This window comes from Rhinatrema bivittatum, chromosome 4 (genome assembly GCF_901001135.1).
Source record: "Rhinatrema bivittatum chromosome 4, aRhiBiv1.1, whole genome shotgun sequence".
Classification (NCBI taxonomy): domain Eukaryota; kingdom Metazoa; phylum Chordata; class Amphibia; order Gymnophiona; family Rhinatrematidae; genus Rhinatrema; species Rhinatrema bivittatum.
Window position 1 is genome coordinate 234,051,669 of NC_042618.1, and position 22,631 is coordinate 234,074,299.

At 40.9% G+C, this 22,631-nt stretch overlaps 1 protein-coding gene across 15 annotated transcripts in view; it reads right to left on the bottom strand.

The window, feature by feature from the left end:
- ERC1 (ELKS/RAB6-interacting/CAST family member 1) overlaps positions 1-22,631 on the bottom strand; it is a 1,001,239-nt gene that overhangs the window by 564,382 nt on the left and 414,226 nt on the right. For 10 of the 15 annotated variants that reach the window (XM_029599916.1, XM_029599915.1, XM_029599914.1 and 7 more), the window contains one exon: positions 3,996-4,189. In XM_029599916.1, coding sequence (XP_029455776.1) covers positions 3,996-4,189 — 194 coding nt within the window. Of the gene's footprint in view, positions 1-3,995; positions 4,190-17,677; positions 17,708-22,631 lie in introns of all 15 variants that reach the window. The other 5 variants (XM_029599912.1, XM_029599905.1, XM_029599917.1 and 2 more) reach the window with 1 other exon arrangement.

Consider the following 22,631-nt stretch of genomic DNA (forward strand, 5'->3'; position numbering starts at 1 on the left):
TCATACAATCCAACCATGGGTCAGGAGAATTCACTAGACATCTGCATGGAGGGCCTAGCCTTCTCTGAGTTCAAAGCAAATGTGCTGCAAGAAAATGTACTTATAAAAACATACTGCTTTCTCATTATCACCCGCAGAAAGAAATAGGAGGTAGCGACCCTACCGCAGGCATAAAAAATGGCTGACATGCATTAGCTCAAAGCCTCAGTAGTAGCTCCATTAAGTGTTTATACATAAAGGGGCCAATGCAATAAGACCCGCAGTGAAATTGGTGCTAGTCGACAGCGCTTTTTTTTTTAATATTAAAGAGTGTGCAACAAAAGCAGGTGCCGCCGCAGGATGTAATAAAGAGCCCATATGCAGATAAGATGCGCGCAAAAATTCCACTCAAAAGTGAAACTCATGCAAAAACACGTGCACAAATCCACGCTCATGGACCTACATAATAAACCATACAGAAACCCACATTAATGTGGTGACCCACGAGTGATTTTCGAAGTGAAAGACTCCCTATTTTTTTTATAAAACAATGAAGAAGTTAGTGGTCCGGGAGTGGAACTGAAGGTGGGTAGAGCAATGTCTAACCCCTTCATATTCTGTCTCCGACCACATGGCAGCTGTACTAACAGATGCCAGTAAGCACTGGAAAGCAGCAGAGATTTCTACAGCCTGACTCACAAAAATGTTCCAAACATCCGGAAAAAGCGAAGGTAATCCATGGTTACCCCATAGTAAAGTGGTTTCCAAACACGAGCTTTAACTTAACTGCTGCCCCGATACAGGCACTAAAAAACCCACACTAACCGATGCACGGCTCCCTGCATAGCCCGTGAATAGTTAATGCCTCATTTACATGCACTCTCGCTAAACCAGCCATGTGTTTTGAAGCAGGTTTAGCCACACAGTTTTCCCGTGCTGACCACTATTACATACCCGCATAAGGCGAGCACAGGAAAAACGCATGCAAAACCCCATGCAAAGTATGTGGAAAACCCCCAGGCAGCTTTAACGCTGCTTATTACAGCGACCCCCCAAAAAATGTAGCATATAAATAGCAAACTGACTATAATTTATGCTATGCACTGAGGAAGGTCCAGAACTGGGTCAAAAACACTGGCATACACTGAGTACCTTTGGGTAAGAATTTATAAAAACCTCAAGAATTCGTAACCCTCTCAAACAGGCAGGCGTGCTTAAATTCTCCCCCGCTGCCCCCACCCCAAATCTGTCTGTATCCTCACACAGGTGGCACCTCCATTAACGAGGCTACTGTGATGAAGAAGAATCATAGGCTTCATCCATCTTGATTGCAATACCAAATCATTTAGGAGGTAAGTAGCTAATAAATCCAACACTAAGCTCCTAAAACAAGCTAACAAAAAAATCGCTTGGAGGTAAGGAAAAAAGATGCAGCCAAGACAAATGAATATATGCACCTGGGACACTGTAAGATACTCTTCCTAAGCAATTTAGCAGCTCAACTTGTCAACCTGACTTTGGAGCACGGGGAAGAGTTTATGCTATGCATCACATTTAGGGGCAACAAATTAAAAGGTTAGACAAAAGGAAGACCAGATGATCTACCTACTATGCACAGGGGGTCAGAAATGGAATTGAATATCCAATAGTTCTTCCAGACCCTGAAAATATTTAGCACACCAGCACATTTTTTTGCTTTTTTTAAGGTTTAAGTAGGCCACCTTTTTTCCCCCCCAGACAACAGTTCTTTACAGTTCCTTTTAGCTTCCAGCTCAGTTGGAACTGGGGATGAGATCTTGGCATCATGACCCTTCATTAACTACCACCTAGGGATTTTTCTCCTATTTTATAATCCCTCCCCCTCAGGATATCTAGTCTGGTCATTGTAGAGACAGGCCAGGGCCATGCAACAAGGCTTCTTCTGGAATCCTGCAATTATGGGCCCTAAATCCAGCCATTAAGCGTAACCCTTAACCGATGACCACAACTTCCTCTCTCCACCCAGGTCCTGTGAAGGCTGCCTGCACAATATCCAAGGCTGACTCAGAAAGTAGAAGATGCAAACTGGGGACTGAACCAGGGACTTTCCGCATGGCAGTGCAAAGCCGCCACTGAGCCACTGCATTAGCCAAATATCAAACTTTTATGTCATGCTATTTCCCCCTCTATAAAGTATAATGACATCCATTAGCAAACATGTTGGCAGCTCCTGGTCCAACTATGACACTCAGTAGCTGAAGCTACTTTTTAGTTTCAGAGTGGCTAGCACAGTCTGTGGTGTATTTGTTCGTCGAAGGAATGTAGTAATATACTAAAACAGATGTAGAAGATTAATTTAAAAAAAAAACCCAAAAAAAACAACCCTTAGGAGATGATGCCACTTTTAGTCCCAGCAAAGCCAAGCAGAAGCAACAATGCAACAGCAACTTTCAAGCTAATGAGAAAAAACTTCTCCAATTAAATGTTAAAGACAGTAACGCAATTACATGTTTTTACATTATAGTCAACTGTCACAATCATGTCAAACCAAAAATATGTGAGCATGCATAACCAGCCAAGTTCACATTTAGCCCTAACATATTGACATGTGTTGTCCACATTCATGTTCCAAAATGTTAGCAAAAAACACATACCAACATATCTTTGTTTCTCACACGATGTTAGAAAGTCACCATGCAGAAAGCAAAGAGTGAGTAGAATTCTACAGTCAGATAAATGCACACATCAGTACAGTACAAACAACCAAGAAGCACTGAGTAGAAATCCACAGCATCATACAAGTATAATAAAAGGTAAAGAAGAATGAGACATTTGAAATAATACAACGATTGAGCAGTGGAAGCAAAAAACAAGCTGTACCTCACAATAGGGTCTGGCACATCTTACATCGTGAAACAAGAACCAACATTGTCCATAGCAAGTGCAGAAGCTGAAAACAGGTTTTGTTTCCCTCTCTCTTTTTAAATAAATACAAATCAGTTGAAAAAATAATGCACTTTCAGACCTCAAGGGAGAGATGCAAAAAACAGAGGGATTAAGACCGTGCAACTTATAAAGCCTTATGGGACTTCCAAAACTAATAGATAATAGAAGAAAGGTAAATTTTCTTCTGCCTTCACCAGCATGTGCCCAAAGGCTTAATAGAAGGAAAAGATCTATTCATATTGCTTGATCATTACTGTGTTCTATGACTTTTCGAAGCATTTTTGCTCATAGCTGAATATTCTGGATTCCAAATATCAACATTCCACCCATGCATGGAAGAAAACTGATATTTCCTTGTTTAAGTATTTCATTCACTGCAGTTTTCTGTGCTCTCCCTACCCTTTACAGTTTCTAAACCACTCAGTTCATTCTGATCCAATTAAAAGCTTAATTACTTGAATGTTAACATTTTCTTTACCAGCTTTTCTAACCAGATTGCTTTCTTTGTGACATCTTCTCAAAATAGTAAGTCATACAATTTTAAAGCTGGCTTTGGAGATAAATATCACTCTACAAAATCACACACACACCCCCTCCCACCCTGTCTGTATGAGACTACCTGGTAATACATATTTAATATACTAAGTAAAAATAATCACCAGGTTACACATTCTTTTACTGCACAATAAAAATGCGCTGGAACTTAAGATGGTTCTTTCAGAAGATGACAACATTAAACAAAGACTTTTTATTGTTTGATGATGCCAGCTCCTGAAAGAATTATTCTGATTTCTACATTCCAATAACAGTCAGGGGTTTTTTTCCCCCCCCCACTGGAAGGATACTTTAATTAGGGTGTCGAGCTAAACCATTAGAAAGGAATTTCACAAAACATTTCAAAAGCTTTGACTAATAACTATTCTTTCCTAAAGACAGCATATCATTTAAGGACAATGATGAATTTTTGTTCTCCAGGTCACAATGTCAGGGCATTATGAAACATGTTCCAAATCTTTTGAAGAGGGAAGCTGTCATGCCAATTCTGTCACTGGTTTTTTCTTTATGCATTTGCTATATACCCCCCATCTCACCTTTCCAGCTCAACTATCTTCTTATCCTTGTCATTCTTCTCATTCTCCATTTCTTTCAGAATTTCCAGGAGACGATCCACTTCAGTCTGAGCTTTACTTGATTCTTCCCGGTATCTGGCCACCTCCTTCTCTAGCTGATGAATTCGGTCACTCAGCTCTGGACTAGCTTTTGCTTCCAGTGTGGCCTCCTCAGCCTACCAAAGAGAGAAAACATTTTGGATAAGACAAATTAATCCACAAGTTCACTGATAAGTACTGTAAAGAATGATCCATGCCATTATGAACCAACAGTATAATTAGAAACCAGTATTGGCTAGACGCTAGAACATGTTATACAAAGGATTCTTCTGCACTGAAAGCTATAGTACAGTAGCGTGTCAAGAATACATATGGTTATATGCAATCCTTCTGCCAGATCATCTATTTTAAAATTGTGAGTTCCAGAAGATTTAAGTGGGTATCAAGGAAATCAAAAGCAAAAAGACAGACCACTGGTTTTCAATGTCTTTGTACAGTTTAATTAAATTTGTTAGCTCCAGCTGTAAACTCATATGAACTATTGTACTTTTACAATATCTGGTCACGGCTGAAGGAAAAAAGCCCAATTTCATTTTGTAGTTGGTCCATTCTTTTTGCTCTTCAGTGTTGGTAATGAAGGGAGATATCCCATGTTTAAACACTAAAAGCACCCAATAGGAATCAAAGAGATGCAGACAAGTATGCTGACAGGCCAAAACAGTCTCAGCTAAAGAAAAGAATCTTTGCCCAGATGAGAACTTTAAACCAGAACTGAAAGATATTTATCATCAAGATCTGCATGTTTGTAAGCTCCTGTGTAAATAAATCAAGCCAGAGGGACAATGCAGCAACTTTAGCTCAAAAGGCAGAAGTCACTGTCCAGCCAAGGAAGTCCATAGGGCAGTGGTACCCCCAGCCTTGGACAAAGGGGGAGCATTCTGAAATGGAGAAAAAGTTGATGTGGCCGACAGCCCTGGTCCAGACTGGCAGGACCCCCCGCCCCCAAGGAAATGGGAAGGGGGAAAAGACCTGCAATGTGGCAAAGACCCTCCCCACCCACTACATGATTATGCACGAGCTTATGCATATTTCTCAGCTGGAAAGTGCAAGATGGGAGCAAATAAGGAGAAACTGAGCAGGCCCAAAGCAGCCCAGCACACCCTGCTATCGAGGAGGGAGAAGACCAGGTGTGGCCAAGAGATCGGAGAGAGGAATTGCCCTGCTTGGGATATGACAGTGGCACGGAGTCTGAGACAGCAAGTTGCAGAGAGAAGCCCAGCAGCTCTGCCAGTACCAAACCCGGAAGCAAGCCTCCTCCCCTGATGGTTCTCCAAACTTCCAGCCAGAGCTTGCTTCAGAGGTAAAAAGAGGGAAATCACCTGAAGTTGGGGCCAGGGGTAGTAAGTTAGCTATAAGTATTAATATATTAGGCAGGCTAAAGTTGATGGTATGCTTTAAACCACCCATGGTACAGAACGTTCTTTAGGGTAAACTGGTGCTCAGTAGCAAGGATGTTAGAAACATATGTCATCATTATCTTCTAAATGCTAATCCTGCAAAAAGCTGATAAATAAAAGTCTAATTCTGTGGAGAAAACATTATCTTTTCCTGAACTTAGGATCGTGAAGTGAGATAGGAGGGGAACCAGAAGTGTCCTGTAGCAGACAGGTTCCTGAACCCATAAAACTTACCTAGAGTAAATGGGAAATGTTTTGAATCATCTACTGCCCTTTGCCCATCAGACTAAAGTTTTCCTCAAATTGTTAATAAAGGGATTTTCAGGAAGGAATAAATTAATGACAAACTAATACCAAAACCACTGAAAGAGGTAGGTATGAGGAAATATAATTGCTGCATTCATGGCCAAGTCCATAAGTTAAGGAACTGTAAGCACAGAAGGCTTTACACTACTTATATCATTCCTGGAGTGCCTTCATTTGAAATTTTTTTTAAACATTTACTATTGATACAAAGTGCAAGTATTAAAAACTAGTTTCTGATTGACTCATTTAACATACAAAGCACAGGCAGAAGCAATGAAAGCTTCCTCATGCTTCTCTATCCACATGTTTTATAAAAGAGCAGGGTTGGGAATTCCAGTCCTCAAGGGCTCTTAACTGGTGGTATTTTCAGGATATCCCTAATGAACATGCCAGAGATAGATTTGCATGCACACTCTGAGGTAGATCTTATAAAAGTACGCGCGCGCGCGTACCTTTGTTCGCGCAACCGGCACAAACAAAAGTACGCCGGATTTTATAAGATACGCGCGTAGCCACGCGTATCTTATAAAAATCCGGGGTCGGCGCGTGCGCAAGGCTGCACAAAATCAGCAGCCTGCGCGCGCCGAGCCGTGCAGCCTGCCTTCGTTCCCTCCGAGGTCGCTCCAAAATCGGTGCAGCCTCGGAGGGAACTTTCCTTCCGCGTCCCCCCCACCTTTCCCTCCCTTCCCCTATCTAACCCACCCCCCCCCCCCAGCCCTATCTAAATCCTCCCTACCTTTGTTGTGCAAGTTACACCTGCTTGAGGCGTAACTTGCACAACATAAAAATTAAAACAGTACAAATAAGCTTGCCTGGGAGACCAGCCGCTGCTACTCCCACGCTCCATCAGGCAGGACAGTCTCAGCCTGAGGCCCTGCGACGGCATCTGGCAGCAAGATTGAGCTTGCCTGGGAGACCTGCTGCTGCTACTCCTGTATTCCCATCAGGTGGGAAAAGGACAGTCAAAGTCCAGGGTCCTGCGACAACATCTACCAGCTTCCTGCAGTGCGCTGGCACGCAGAAGCCACACCTCAAAGGGGCACACCCCTTAGGAAGGATTTGTGGCTGAAGAAATGGGGAAAAAAAGAAAAGGGAATTTCCTGCCTTCCCCAACTTTTCAGATGCTGAGAGGACCAATAGATGATCATCTAATCCAACCTGGTGGGCAACTAGAAGTTCCAACCAAAGATCTTTCAGGTGAGGCATCTCTGAGCTTTTTAGCTCTTTCCCCTCCACATCACCCTACTTCCTTAGTCAATGATTAGGAAAATAAGGCACTGGGATCTATGCAACTGTTTAATAGTTCTGTGCCAGTTCCAGAGATATTATTAGGTCCTTTGTTACCAACTGCTATGGAGCATGATGCGAGTCAACTTTCCACTCCTGTCCTGGCTCCATTGAGCTCCTCCCTCTGTAGTTGGAGTGGATATGATTAGTTCCACACCAACTGAGGAAGAAGGTTTAACATCTGTGCCTATACCAGTTCCAGTAAGGGTGAGTCTGCCTGTGGATGGAACCAAAAGGGGGGACAATGAAGGGCCATCTGAACCAGCTGAAGTTACCTTAAGTCATTTGGAGAATAGTCACAAGAACTGAAGTTAATTTGAGTAAATCGATTGTTCAACTGTTTTCTCAAAAAGGAACAGGTTGAAATTAAAAAAGAGCTGAATAATAGGCTTTCAAATATTGAGAAACAAAGTGTTTTATTTTTTTAGTTTATCCCTAATATTCAAATGATTTCAGCTAATATGAAAGATTATCTGTACATACATTCTCGAATGGAGTCCTTTGAGAATACTATCAGAGCTAAAAATCTTCATATATTAAATTTTCCAAAAACTAAATTGGCATCTCCCCTGGAATTACTTAAGAAATATACTAAGAAAACTTGCAAATGGTACAAAAAGATATTACTTTATCTAGATGTTTCTATGTCCCTGAAGCAAAGAAACAGCTAGTGTAGTTGGGGGTTTGGATATAATTACATCTTTTAATAATACTAATATATCAGATTTCTTAAATGATTCTCAAGATATAATTAGAATTAGAGCTACTTTAATTGTAACCTTTCTAGCTGAGTTAGATAGAGAACATGTACCGGTACTTAGACAATACTTCACATTTAAAATGGAGAAGTTTTGTAGAGCAACGATTCAAATCTTTCCTGATATCTCACGTGAAACGAAGTTGCACAGAAAGATTTTCTTGTTATTAAGAGCCAAGGTTCCATCTCTGGGAAGTACATTTTTCTTAAAATTTCCCTCTAAATGTTCGATTAACCTCCAGGGTTGACACCTCATTTGGAAACTTTTATTAGAGATAAATCCATGGAGACTCCTGGTATAAGCTAGGAAGTAGTAATTATGACGTTATCATAGAATTTTGTTTGGCAGCAGGTCTTTCATAATATTACAATTGCCTAAGTGGGTTGTTACCTTAGTCTCCAATAATGTGGACTTGGAAGGTTATGAGCATATGTTTGAATTTGCTTTGAATTATTTTCCTTATTTTATTTATTTTTTATTTGTTTTATATACCGCTGTTTGGAGCTGGCCTTCACAATGGTTTACAAGAGAAACAATACATGGAACAGTTAACATGGTACATTGAAACGAACGTAAATCGGATACAATTTGTGATTGGACGTGAATAGGATACAATATGTGGCTGAACGTAAATAGGATATAGATGTGGATAAATATAATAGTATACATGTCAGATGCCTTGTGGGATTACAAAGATTAGAAGTATTAGGAGATATAAAATATTTAGAGAAAAATTAGGAATTTTCTAACTCAATACATTTGACTTGGATGGTTGAATGCAATGTTTTGTTTGAAAACCAATAAAGAATACTTTGAAAAAAAAGATACAAATAACATAAAACCAAACTAAAAATAAACAGAATAAAAATATTTAAAATCAATCTAAGACAATATTAGCAGCAGTAAAGTACAAATGTTCCAAAGAAAACAAAAACAAAATCATGATACAAATTTTGAGTAAGCAATTTTAAATGGTCTTCAACTGTGATTTGAAAGATTTAGAACATTCAAGTAAATGTAAATCCTCAGGAGGGGTATTCTAGAACACAGGGGAAGCAATAGAGAAGGCTTGATTACTGGTCTCTCCAAGATGAGCAAGTTTCAACGAAGGGATATATGCAAGAGGCCATGCTGGGCAGATCGCAGATGCCTAGTTGGCTTATATGTTTTTAGCATGTCATTCACCCATGGAAAGGAAATAAGCCATAACATATGGACCATAAGGGCTAGTTTATATGTTATCCTAGTGGAAATAGGAAACTAATGGAGATCATATAGCACTGGCGTAACATGTTCACATTACAAATGTATGCAAATCTATTCTATACATATTAATTAGGGTGATCATAAAAAATCTCACTGGTTAGGGCCACTGAAGATCAGAGTTGCCCACTAATGGCATAGACTTAATGATAACTTCTAAATGGGTAAGAGAGTCATTCATCTTCAATACATATTCAAGCCTAGGCCCCTAAGAAACAGCCAACCAACATGTCAATAAGGAGTAATTATCGTTTCAATTAACAAATCCCATTTGTTTTAACCTTAGTCTCTTAAGTGTAGCAGAACCAATATAATCAAACACCTGAGCTCAGATTCACAAAGCTCAGTGTACTTGATCGTAATATCGGAAATGAAGCTTGACTCTCCGAATCTGATATAACCACATTAACATAAAATTTGCCATACTGGTCAGATCAAAGGTCCATCAAGCCCAGCATCCCGTTTCTAACAGTGGCCAATCCAGGTTACAAGTACCTGGCAGGATTCCAAAAGGTAAACAGATCTTATGCTGCTTATACCAGGTATATGCAGTGGATTTTCCCAAGTCCACCTTAATAGTTTGTGGAATTTTCCTCCAGGAACTTGTCCAAACCTTTTTTAAACCCAACTACATTAACAGCTTTCGCCACATACTCTGGCAAGAAATGCCATGCTTCCACTGGGAAGAGGAAAATGGCATCTATAGAATGTCAGAAAACCTACTGAAACGACACTCTCACACAACAAACTAACCAAACAATGTTCCCTCTAAGGTGTATGAGTGCATATTTATGCAGAATTCTTCCAGTGGCTGGGCACATTATACATCTACTTGTGCATGACCCCATCCTGTGGCAGCAGACCACTCTGTCTTTATGTATGTTGGCACCACAAACAACTTCAAAGCTTGCAAGCCAGCACTTCCTTTCTGCTAATCTTGCGATACACAAGACCAGCAAGCGAGAAGTTCCAGCTCATGAGTTTTGAAGTTGCTTGCGGTGCCTGCATAGGAGAGCGAGTATTGACAGCCATCATATGGTCTCCTGCTGCACAGTTAAAAGTTACATGGAAACAGATTCCAGGGAAAACTGGGTTGGGGCACAAGAGGCAGTGGTGGAGTAAATGCTGTGGAAGGAAGGCTAGAAGCTGGGGAAAGGGAATAAGAGGCAGAGGGCAGATATTGGGGGAAGGGGCAGAAAGATGGATGCTGAGGCAGAGGCAAGATACTGGGGAAGGGGGCAACAGATAGCATGCAGATACTGGGAGAAGGGAATAGGTGACAAAGGGGCAGATGGAAGGGGAAGGGAGCAAGCAGCAGTGGGATGGTTGCTAGGGGAAGGGGGAAAACGGCAGAGGGATAAATGCTGGGGAAGGGGAAAAAGGTAAAGGTAAGATGTTGGGGAAAAGAGAAATGAAGGATTGGTGGAGGCAATGGTAAGAATGGGAAAGGAGGCATTATATAGATAGTGATGATAAGGAAGTAGAGAGGATATGAGACAAAGGAAAGGAATGGAATTGCAGGAGAGAAAAATGAAGTGGAACTGAAAGACTTGAAAACACTTTTTATTATACTATTTTCATCTCACTCTTCAAACCACCAAGATAATCAAGAAACATCGCCAGTGTTAAGAGCTACATTTTTATTGACCAAAAAATTCATTTTGCATATACCAGATCCAATAATTTTAATGAGTGAGTGTTCCCCTTTGCCTGACCAGTCATTGGTTCAAGAACCACTCCATGGCACTGTAGTAAATGCTCCATTTGTGCTATTACTTTTCAAACCAAGGAGTTTATTAATCTGTTGATAATTGCAAATATGTTTTACAGTATTTTCCCACACATGCATCTGATTATGTCATATATGTTTTACCTTTCCCCATATTCATTTTTCCATATAGGCAAAACAAAGGTGACATTACATACTCGGGTTTGTGAGCATAAAAAGCTGTTAAAAAAACAAAAATTAGAAGCACTGATAGTGCCACATTGTGTCAATAAAGAGCATGATTTTCCTTCTTTAAAGTGTTTTGCTTTTGATCAGATTAAGTGTCATTTGAGGGTGGGAGAGGCCTATTTTATAAAGGCCCGGCAACGCACGTAAAGCCCCAGGATGCGTCTAAATTCCAGGGTATTACAAAAGGGGCGGTCCAGGGGTGGGGGCGGGGCCAGAGGCCTCTGGCACAGCAGCCATTTGCCGCTGTGTTGGAGGAGCGTGTGCTGGCAGGCTGCCAGCAGGCACAAAAGGATTAGACAGAGGTCAGGGGGGGATTAGAGTAGAGCTGGGGAGGGAAAGGTTAGGGGAAGGAGTGGGAAGGTTAGAATAGGGGATGGGACCGGAAGGCTGCAGGCGTCGGCACGCCCAAGATGCACTAGTGTGCAACCCCTTGTGCATGCCGACCCTCAATTTTATAACATGCGTGCACATGTTATAAAATCGGGCTTACATGTGTGCGCACCAGATAGCGCACACACACATACGACCGTGCGTAGGTTTGAAAATTTACCACAAATTGTTAGTTCAATGAGAACAGAAGTGGATTTTTTTTGTCTAAAAAGCTTGGAACCTTTGGGATTAAACTCTACAATCAAATAGTCTGGTTTTTTTACTTAACTTTTTTAATTGATTATTTTCACAGATCAATGTATTCCACCTGCAGACAATTTGTTCTTTTCAGCAGCATTTTAAATAGATTCCATTACTACGCATGCACAAGCATCTTTTCAGTAAAGTTATGCTTGAGTGCTGAGTCTCGTATTTCAGCGATGGATCTCTCTTTTACAGGAAATTAGAATGCAGTAACCTTTTTTGAAAATAATATAAATTGGGTATTAGTGTTGGACTGATAATAAAAGAAAACAGTTTTCTTTGTTTTATTTTACATTAAGCCCTGAAGCAGATTAGTGCAAAATGCTGGCCAATGTCAGCTTTTTGTTTGTTTGCATTCAATATAGCCACATTAAAAATGAGAGCAGATAAAAAAAAAATATATACATTATAAATTAAGTAATTTGTCCTGATAAATAAAGAGGTTTCTGGAGATGTTTCTGACCAATGCCTGGAACACAAATGGTAAAGATACTTTTCTAAGTTATAGCATATTACTTCTGAGATCTTTTTCTTCTCTGAATTTTTATAGGCACTATGATCAAAACAGCTCACTGGTGTATGTGTGAGAGAGATACATTAACATGCATATGCATATTTTGATATCTGGATGTTTTATTGGGTTATAAGGAAGGTTAGAAGAGGTATTAAGGGAGGACAAAGCCATAGCAGAAATATTTAATTAATTCTCTGCTTCAGTCTTTACTTAGGAAGATGTAAGGCAGATATTCAAGCTAGGAGTGATATTTAAAGGTAAAACCTCAGTGAACCTGGAAGATGTAATAGGGCAAACTGACAAACTAAAGAGTAGAAAATCGCCTGAACAAATGGTATACATCCCAAAGTCCTGAGAGAACTGAAAAATGAAATTGCAGACCTACTATTAGCAATCTGTAAATTATCATTACAATTGGCTACAGTACCTGAAGACTGGAGAGTGGCTAGTGTAATGCAAGTTTTTAAAATTGGTTCCAGAGGACATCCAGAAAACTACAGACCAGTGAGCTTTATGTCAGTACTGAGAAAAAATGGTTAAATGGGACATAGCCAAATGGATTTTGCCAAGGGAAGTCTTGCCTCACCAATCTGCTACATTTTTTCGAAGGCATGAATAAGCATGTGGATAAAGATGAGCCAGTTGATACAGTGCATCTGGATTTTCAGAAATTGTTTGACAAGGTCCCTCATGAAAGACCCTTTAGGAAATTAAAAAATAATGGGATAGGATAGAAAAAAGATAGTAGGTCTAAATGGCCATTTTTCTCAATGGAGAAAGATGAACAGTTGAGTGCCCCAGGGATCTGTACTGGGCCACTGCTTTTTAACATTTTTATAAATGAGCTAGATATGGGAACAATGAGTGAGGATCAAATTTGCTGTTGATACAAAATTATTCAAAGTTGTTAAATCACAAGAGGATTGTGAGAAATTGCAAGAGGACCTTGTGAAACTGGCCATCCAAATGGCAGATGACATTTAATGTGGACAAGTGCCGGGATGCAGAGAAGGAAGAGCCACACAAATCATAGCTACACAATGCAAGGTTTCACATTGGGAGTCACCACCCAGGATAAGGATCTAGGTATCAATGTGGATAATAATCTACTCAGTGAGCGGTTGTGGCCAAGAAAGCAAATTGAATGCTAGGAATGGTTAGGAAAGGACTTGAGAATAAAACAGAGAATATCACAATGCCTCTGTATCATTCCATGGGGCGATTGTACCTTGAGTATTGTATTATTCTGGTCACTGAATCTCAAAAGAGATATAGCAGAATTAAAAAAAAAAAAAAAAAAAGATATAGAGTAAGCAACCAAAATGATAAATGGAATGGAATAATTCCCTTATGAGGAAAGGCTAACGAGGTTAGGGCTCTTCAGCTTGAAGAAGAGCCAGCTGAGGGAAGATATGATAACGGTCTATAAAATAATGAGTGGAACAAGTAAACAAATTGGTTGTTTACTCCTTCAAAAAGTATAAATATTAGGGGACATCAATGAAGTTACTAGGTAATAACATTTAAAACAAAAAGCTGATAGTGTAGCTGGGTTTAAAAAAGGTTTGGACAAGTACCTGGAAGAAAATTCCATAAACCATTATTAAGGTGGACTTGGAGAAATCCACTGCTTATCCCTGGGATAAGCAACATAGAATCTATCTATCCCTTGGGATCCTACCAGGGACTTGTAATCTGGATTGGCCACAACTGGAAGCAGGATATTGGGCTTGATGGACCTTTGGTCTGTCCCAGTATGGCAAATCTTATGTTCTTTATACACCTTCTCTTCACTAAGGTCCACCAATGCCAGAGAACGAGAGCTTAGGACTGCAGTGGTAGCTGTATATAAAAGACACACCACGCTGGATTGCAATGCTTCGCACTGATCAAATTCATGCCTGAAGGCACTTTCTGTGCCACAGTAGGACTTTTGCACTTCACTGCAGAGGCATTTTGCCCTGACAAGTATGGAGCCTTAGCACGCTGTATCTTGGAAGAGCTCCATGCTGAACAGATGGATGGCGTTCTGAACTGCACCAGGTCCAGATGGAAGAAATGGCTTGGTGCAATGGGGATCTTCTATGCTCTAAATGAGGATGGCATCTGTGCCAGGGAGGTTTTGTCTTGCCTTGGGGTTGAGGCCAGCTCTGCTCTGGCAAAAGAGTACACTGATGTTGCAGGCTTCTTCAGCACCAAGGGAGAAAGCCCCAGAGGGGATCTCTTATGCCTCTTAGGTGCTATTCTCTGCATTATAGCCAGTGCTTTGCACCTATGAGCCACGCTCAACCTCTGTCTGGTGATGGTTAAGGGAACAGACACCATAGGGGAGGAGAGGTGCCTGATTTATGGAAGGGAGATGCAGCATGTTTCGATTTTCTGTGGCAAGAGTTTGTCAACACCTCACTCCAGAATGAGGAGCGGCTCCACAATCATTTCTGAACTCTGAGATCTGAGTCCGTGTCAGCACCATTGGATGATGCCACCCATGCATTATGGCTAACTTGCCTGCTTGTCAACAGAGGAAAATAAGAGTTACATCATGCGTATACCAGTTTCTGTTCTGCTGGCACTTAGGCAACTTCAAGATACATTAGAAGGTATGGGCTCTGGGGTAGATCCAAGATGGCTGTCGCACAGTGAACACGGAATACCCGAGGTCGGTGTGATCTCTAAAAACCTTGCCTCTCATTACTAGATTTCTTATATATTTTTCCTAATGCCGCATTCCAAAAGAAAGGCAAGGATCCGTGAAATACTTCAACTCCAGAAGCCCTTTTGTGGCAAACAAGGATCGAGGAAGTATTCCGGGCAGTGCGGCAAACGCCGGAGAGCGTGGTTGCTGGTGCAGATGGCAGAGAGAGAACGCTACACGCATAGGCCGAGGAAGTTTCAACTCAGCTCCGGTGCTCCAACAGTTCCTCCCTTAACCTACAAGCCCCCATTGGAAGAGGGGATGGAACAACAGCTGGAAAGCCCACGGAAACAGCTAAGAGAACCATCTTTTGACCTCCAGAGAAGCGACTTGGAATCTATGTCGTCTTCGGACAGCCTGGTGATCTCAGGCTCCAGGAGGGGTGAAGCTGAAAGGAGGCTAGCAGAGCCAGATAAGGAAGGCTTCTTGGAAAAGGGAGGTAAGGAGAAAGGAATACAAGTAGTTTTGAATTATCCTCTGAAAATGCCAGAAAATATAACTCCTGAGGAAATTTGGAGAGCTCTAATCACGATGAATATGGCTATTACTGATTTAACAAATGTTGTGAAACAGAATATGGAAAAGACTAATATAATGGAAAAAACAATTCAAATTGTTGAGAATTTTCTGGAGAGTATGGAAAAAGAAATTACAAATATAAAAGAGGTGAGAACCAATTTAATAAAATCTGAGAATTAGTCTGCATGAAAGTTAGATATCCTTGAGAATGAGATGCGGAGAAATAATTTAAGATTTTTGAATCTCCCCAAAACAAAATAGATGACACCAAAAGATTTACTAAAAACTACCTCACAAATATATTGGCCTTTTCTGAAACATCTATTCCAATGTTTTCAAAACTTTACTATCTACCAGGAAGACAGATGAACTTTCAACAACAACAAGAACAACAAGAATAGCCACTGCTATTGATAGCATCAGTAGCATGGGATCTTCTTAGTGTTTGGGTAATTGCCAAGTTCTTGTGGCCTGGTTTTGGCCTCTGTTGGAAACAGGATACTGGGCTTGATGGACCCTTGGTCTGACCCAGCATGGCAATTTCTTATGTTCTTATGTTCCTATTGACAATCTTACAGATTTCCTGGAGAAGTCATATGAAGGAAAAATTGAAGAAAGAACAACATTATTAGTGACGTTTATGCAAATGTCAGATAGAGACAATGTATTGAGGTTATCCTTTCGGAAGCAGTCTATGTCTTTTTATGGATATCAAGTCAGAGTCTTTCCAGACATAACCAAGAGGATGCAGGAAAAAAGGAAAGCTTTCCTGTCCATGAAAAATGAAGTAGTTTCTAGAGGTGCCAAATTTTACCTCAGGTTTCCTTGTCGTTGTATTCTGATTTATCATGATAATAGATACATTTTCACTGAGATAGAGCAACTACGTGTGTATCTGGACTCACACTCCCAATAGCTTCCAAGTAGTGTTGGTTTAAATTAAGCTGCATAGCATGGTGTTTCAGCAATTTAAAATTTGTTGGAAATTTCCTATCTGTACCGCTTTATATATTGGATCTCCCATTATACTTATAATATTGAAAAAAAAAACTAGTTACATATATTTCTTTGTGCAATAGATGAAAGATGTAATATTTCCAGTTTTTAATTTTCTCTTTTTCTATATGCGTTTTTTTTGTTTTGTTTTTTTTTTCAATTAAAATGGAAACTTCAATAAACATAAAATAAAATAAAAAAAAAAATAAGGTATGGGCTCTGGACTGATTTTAAGAAAATGTATCTATATAGAAAACAAAGAAATGAAACAATCTGCATTTATACATTTTATTTATAATTGCATTTATATTCCGTTATATCAGTAGCTCAAAGTGGATTACCTCAAAATAAATATCAAAATGAATAAAAATATGTAATACATTTAAAATATCAGTACAAAATATAGACAGACTACAGGAATAAAAAAGTGTCATGAAGAGTTCTGACAACAAAAATAAAATATAAATCAGTAAAATACTGCATGCCAAACAACATACATTGTCACAATACACAATAAAGACAGATCAGGCTCAATCAACCATCTGGCTTATATTCACATTCAAGATATAGTAAGAAAGGCTAGGATAAGCAGGGTGGTGCTAACTGCACTTTTCTATATTTTAGCATGTCTGCCAAACCATGTCTCTTGGGTAAATGAATTCCAGACAGGATGACTGAAAATTGAAAAAGATCCATTTCCAGCAATCATCTGATTCATATATCACGGCACCTGAAAGGCCTCCTCATAACATGTTGGAATCTACTCCAATAAATTTTCTCTAAAACAAGCAGGTCACAGATTCTGCAATATCTTATTCATTATCAGTATGGCCTTAAATTAAATTCTAGAAGAAATCAGAAGACAATGTATTGCCTCTAAATTGATAAAATATGAAGTGTGATGCTTCATGTGAATCAAGGATGTGTGCAAAATGTTTTGATTTTGTTATTTTGATGTTTATGATAAAAATTGTACATTGTTTTTACATATGTACATTGCCCTGAGCTGTTATATGGGTTGTGTGGTATATTAGTATAATAAATAAATAAATGTCACTGTGAACCAAAGGCCTAAACATAAAGGGCTCTGCACCCCTCTGCCAATCCACTGAGCCATCCAACACCCCAACTGTGTGTCCTTTACACATAAGGCCAGAGTAAGGACTTGGATGTCAAAGAAGGCAAAGTTGGAAGTGTTAATTCATGCTAAATACACAAAGACACATACACAAAACCAAACTGAAACCAGGAAAGCCTTTCAGTTTGCCTGGTCACTTACTGGCTTTGATGGATGGCCCACTTCAGAGTGCTATAGAAAGGAGAACGAAAAGGAAAGGCTTGAAATAAGCAACAGTATAAAAGATAGCAAAAGAGGGAAAGAAATAAGAACAAGAATTTTTTTCTACAAAAAACATGTTAATATGCATTCAAAAGACATACTATTGCAGATTATAAATTTCTTATTTAAATTTTATTATAAACCTTTTTCTTTAATGTGTTGAGAATTTAGTGTTCAACACAGGCTCTTAGACTGAACCATTGCAACCATTATTTAGAACATTATGTTCTGTCATCGAAACATGCCATAAAAGTGCCAGCTTGATGGCTCAGTGGTGCTGTGTGTTGCCATGGGGAAACTCAAGCTTCAATTCCCAAATCCAGCTTCTGCTCTTTGAATCATGTGGGGTTAAAGATTTTTCACAGCAGTGTTCACAGGGAGGGAAGTCCAAGCCACTGAGCAAAATGACAACAGTTAGGACTTATAGTACCGTGCAAGCTAGATCAGGAGTGAACCACCATCCTTGGTCCTTAGACAAAGGAATGGTTAAGCTATACAGAAAGATTTGGGGGGAGAGGGAGGTTTTGTAAAAGGGGAATCCACTTGCACAGTTGCGAATGGAGAATCAAGGCACCATAGCCCCCATAGGGGCCAGGTCTGATTGAGACGGAAGCCCAAAGGAGCAAAGGAATCTGCCAAGCCAAATAATTAAAAGTATGCCACAGAAAATCTAATACATGGCTTACTTATAACCATGTTTAAAATCTGTACTCATGCCGGAAAAAAATATTGCTGAAAAAGGTTGCTTCTTTTATCATTTTTCCATAAATTTGTCTCTCAGCCTAACTTATTGCACTGTAGACCCTATCATATACCCTGTCTTCTCCTTCAGTCCTACTGAATTTTATTTGCTTTCAGATAGCTTAATTTTTTCCCTCAGCACTTTTTCCTTCTACATATTCCTATATCCTTTCTTCCTGTTGCGACCGGTCTACGAAAGCTTCGCCCCGCCTACCTCTCACTGCTTGCGGCTCCTCCCGCTCACCTCGGACGACTGGCTGCTGCGGCGTCTGCTGTCCTCTCTGGCGTCCCAGGACCTGCTTTGGTGCTGCCTCCCGCCATGCTTCTCCAAGGTACCCTTAGGGCGCGCGTGCGCGCGCACGCCGCCCTCATCTTTATTTCCACGTTGGCGTGAACCTCAGGGGCGTCCCCCTGATATGACATCACGCTGCCCGGATATTTAAGCCTACAGAATTTGCTAACTCGTTTAGATAGCAACAGAACCCTTACAGATGGGATTCGCTCTCCGTACCGAAGCTGCTCTGCCACTCCAGCGCTATCTGGAACTCTTACACCCTTCGGGGTTGCTAACGGGGTACTCGCTCCTCGAGGGCCCATGTTCCCTGAGTCGCTGCCTGCATCTTCAGACCTTTCTACTTGGAAGACTTCGTTAACAGTTTCCATCTGTGAGTACAACTATCATCTATTCCTCAGTACTGCTTCACTGGAACCAGGTACTCGCTCCGAGGGCCTGCTCTCTGCTCTGGTGCCAGACCTCTCATCTAGTGGAATCTCTGTTACTGCTACATGAGTACAATACAGCTGAGTCTCTCTGCTCCAAGGGATCAGGTACTCGCTCCTCGAGGGCCTGCTCTCCCTGTCTCAGAGCTTCTCCTAATTAGACTCTGAATGCTTCTTATTGTGTACTTATAACTCTCACTCTCTTTCCACTACAGCACTGCCTAGCAGTGGACTCGCTGTTCCAGTGTTCTGTGGGAGACCTGCCCAGACAGGCTCAACATCCACTACTCTCTACTGCCACCTCTGGTGTTTTCCAAAACAGTTTAATAAAAGATTCAAATCTATGTTTGTGTGTCCAGAGTTTAGCCTGACACCGTGGTCCCTCACGGGACTGCCCCCCGTGGGCGTGGTCAGCTGCCACTGTGTCCAAGGATCTACCCATACATCAATAACCATAACACTTCCAGCCAGACAGCCAATGATAGGTCTCAACCTTTGCAGTCTGGGGTACTGATACACAGACATTAGGGATAAAGCAAGGACTGCTTCTTCGGCCAAGTCCAAAAGCAAAGCATGTTCAAGCAGCACTGTCTGAATTATCGGGAAGGCTGCTTACCACATAAAAATGTTGCTAGCAGTAATTTTGTTATGGATTTGACAGTTGCTTAGTTTTGATCCCTAACATAAGACATGGGGGTAACCTGCATAGAGTGGCAGTTATTACCCTTAACAGACACATAGGATAACCTGTACAAAGCGGCAGTTGCTACCTTAAGAAACTTGCTGGGCATGCTGGATGGACTATTTGGTGTCTTTTTCTGCCAACAATACCATGTTATTATATAGATGAAGTCTCCAAACTTACTGTTTGGTACATAAACAGCTGTTAAGATATAAGTGAACATATGTACTTAAGCAGCTTCCTCGCTGCACCTACCTGAAAATATCCGAATAAATATTAAAGTTAGCCAAACAGGTCCGGCTAATTTTAAACCTACTACGAGACATGTGTAATTTATCCGATTAGCTTAACTAGATAAGGCTCAATATTGCTACTTATCCGGCAAAGTTAACTAGATATGTAGTGCCACCCAGTTATGCCTACTACCCGCCCACTGATTATATGGCTAAATATTTGCCAGTTAAGTTTGATTTATCTAAGTAGCATTTGAATATATACCCCATTATTTTTTTTTAATTAGCCATGACACATGGGTGACATTTGACAGCACTGAATGGATCCATCTCTCTAGCTCAGCAAGCATGGGAGTTCCTGCGTGTGCGTTGGCTTGTGACCGCCTCAACTGATTGTATAGCTTAGCTTTGGTTAGGTAGTCGGCTCTCCAGGGAGGTGGGTGTTTAGCATGGCTAAGTGAACCTGTTGTCTATGGAGAACCCTGTTTACAGTAAAGAAACTTGCTTTCTCCATTAAGAAGCAGGGCTGAATTAGCCACAGTATGTGGGGAGTCCTAAGCTGAGGGTTGCAGCACAACACTTATTGAAAAAGCAACCACCCCATCATGTAAAGTGAACTACTGGGTGAACAGGCTGTGCAAGACTCTTACCCAAAATTACTGTCTCTTCTTGAGAGATTGTTTAGGCAGTAATGGAACAAGATGGTGTGAACTGATGACCAAACTGTAGCTTTGCAAATGTTCGCAATTGAGACAGTTCTTAGGTGAGCCACTGAAGTAGCAATGGTTTAAAGCCCCTCACCTTTAGTCTGAAATGCCTCTGGCATTATGCAGCATCCCAGGAACATGGATGAACTTCCTGCAGTCCCTTTCATAGCACTGGCTGCTTGGTAACACACTCTGATGAAATCACAATCTGCCTAATAATAAAGGAAGTTCAGAACTATCACTCAATGCCATTGCAACAGATCTCTTACTTGTTCTGCAGTGCTAGTTGCTACAGGGTTTTTCTTCCTTGTTCCTGGCTTTGTTCTTGCCTTGTCTTCTCATGTCTGCCCTGTTTTTCTCCCCCTACCTGATTTCTTATTGTCTTGACCTTAGCTGGACTACTTTTCTCTCTGCTTTCCTTGATCTCTACCTGGACCTTGACTTTGCTTGCTCTCTGCCTGCCTTGGCCTCAGCCTGGCCACCAACATTGCTTACTTTTACCTTTCTCGTACCTGGCCTAGAAAGTCCTGCCAGCCGCCAGAACTTGAAGGTTCAACCTATGGGGGATGTGGCTGGTCAGGCAGAAGGCAGTCTGCCTGTTAAGCCCTTGGGCCTTTAAGACTTAGTCTGCCTGTTAAGGCCTTTCTTGTGCTCGCATAAGATAGGTTGTATAAACTTAACAGCAGCCCATGGGCTCACTATCCTCGCCTTATGACAAATGGCTCTTCTTTGATTAGCTTTGACAAAGTTTGTGATCTGAAGGCTAGCTATAGTATAGCAATGTACAATACAGTCCACTAACCAATGGATTTCTTATGCTTGGCAACAGCTGTCCCAGGCTGTTAGGGTTGTAGGATATGAAAAGTTTAGAAACCTGAAGATGTGATTAAGTTCAGTTAATAGTCCAAACCTCTTGTACGGTGCAGTAAATGAAGGGCTTCTCTCCTTTATGTGCATGATGTCGCAAAGAAATAGGCAAACAGAGTGACTGCAGAGCACCACACTGTTGTATCAAAACTGTATGTACAGAGAGTAATGAACCAATGCTTGTATCTGGTGGACTCTTCTAACTGAAGTGATGGCGACAAGAAATACCACTTTGTGCCCAAGTCAACATTGAGATCCCGTGGTACTGGAGGTCTTGAATGCCACAAAACCCTTCATGAACTTCAGTACCAGAGGATGGGTGGAGATCAACTTTCCATCCACTTGACGGAGTAAGTGGCAATGGCACAGATATGCACTTTGATTGACGACACACTGAGGCCTGAACAAAGGAGGGAGAAAAATGCTGAAGTAGATCTTTTGGAGCATAGGTAAAGGGGTTCAAGGAACCTGCTTGACACCAAGATGAAAACCGTTTCCATTTAAAACCATACGGTCTTCTGGTAGATGGCTTCCTAACCAAAATTACAATGTCCTCAACCTCCTTAGATGGTGACAAGAATGAGACTGATGAGCAATAAACATCCATGCCGCCAAGTTGAGGGCAGAGAGGTTCAGATGACAGACAACCCTCCTCCTTAGTAAGTACAACTGTATCAGATCCTTGGGGGGGGGGGGGGTGTGAATTGGTGGGATGACTGACAACCTGACGAGGTGAGAGAATTTGCTTGGGCCAAGCTGGATCAATGAGGATAAGATGCTCCCAATCTTTGAGTACCTTCTGCACGGTTCTTGCCACCAATGGAAATAGAGGAAAAGCATACAAAAGATCGGCATCCTACTTTAGCATAAAAACATCCGGAGCAGATATGAACTTGCTTTGAATAAGGAAGCTAAGTTTGATGACTTTCTGGTTCTCTTCTGAC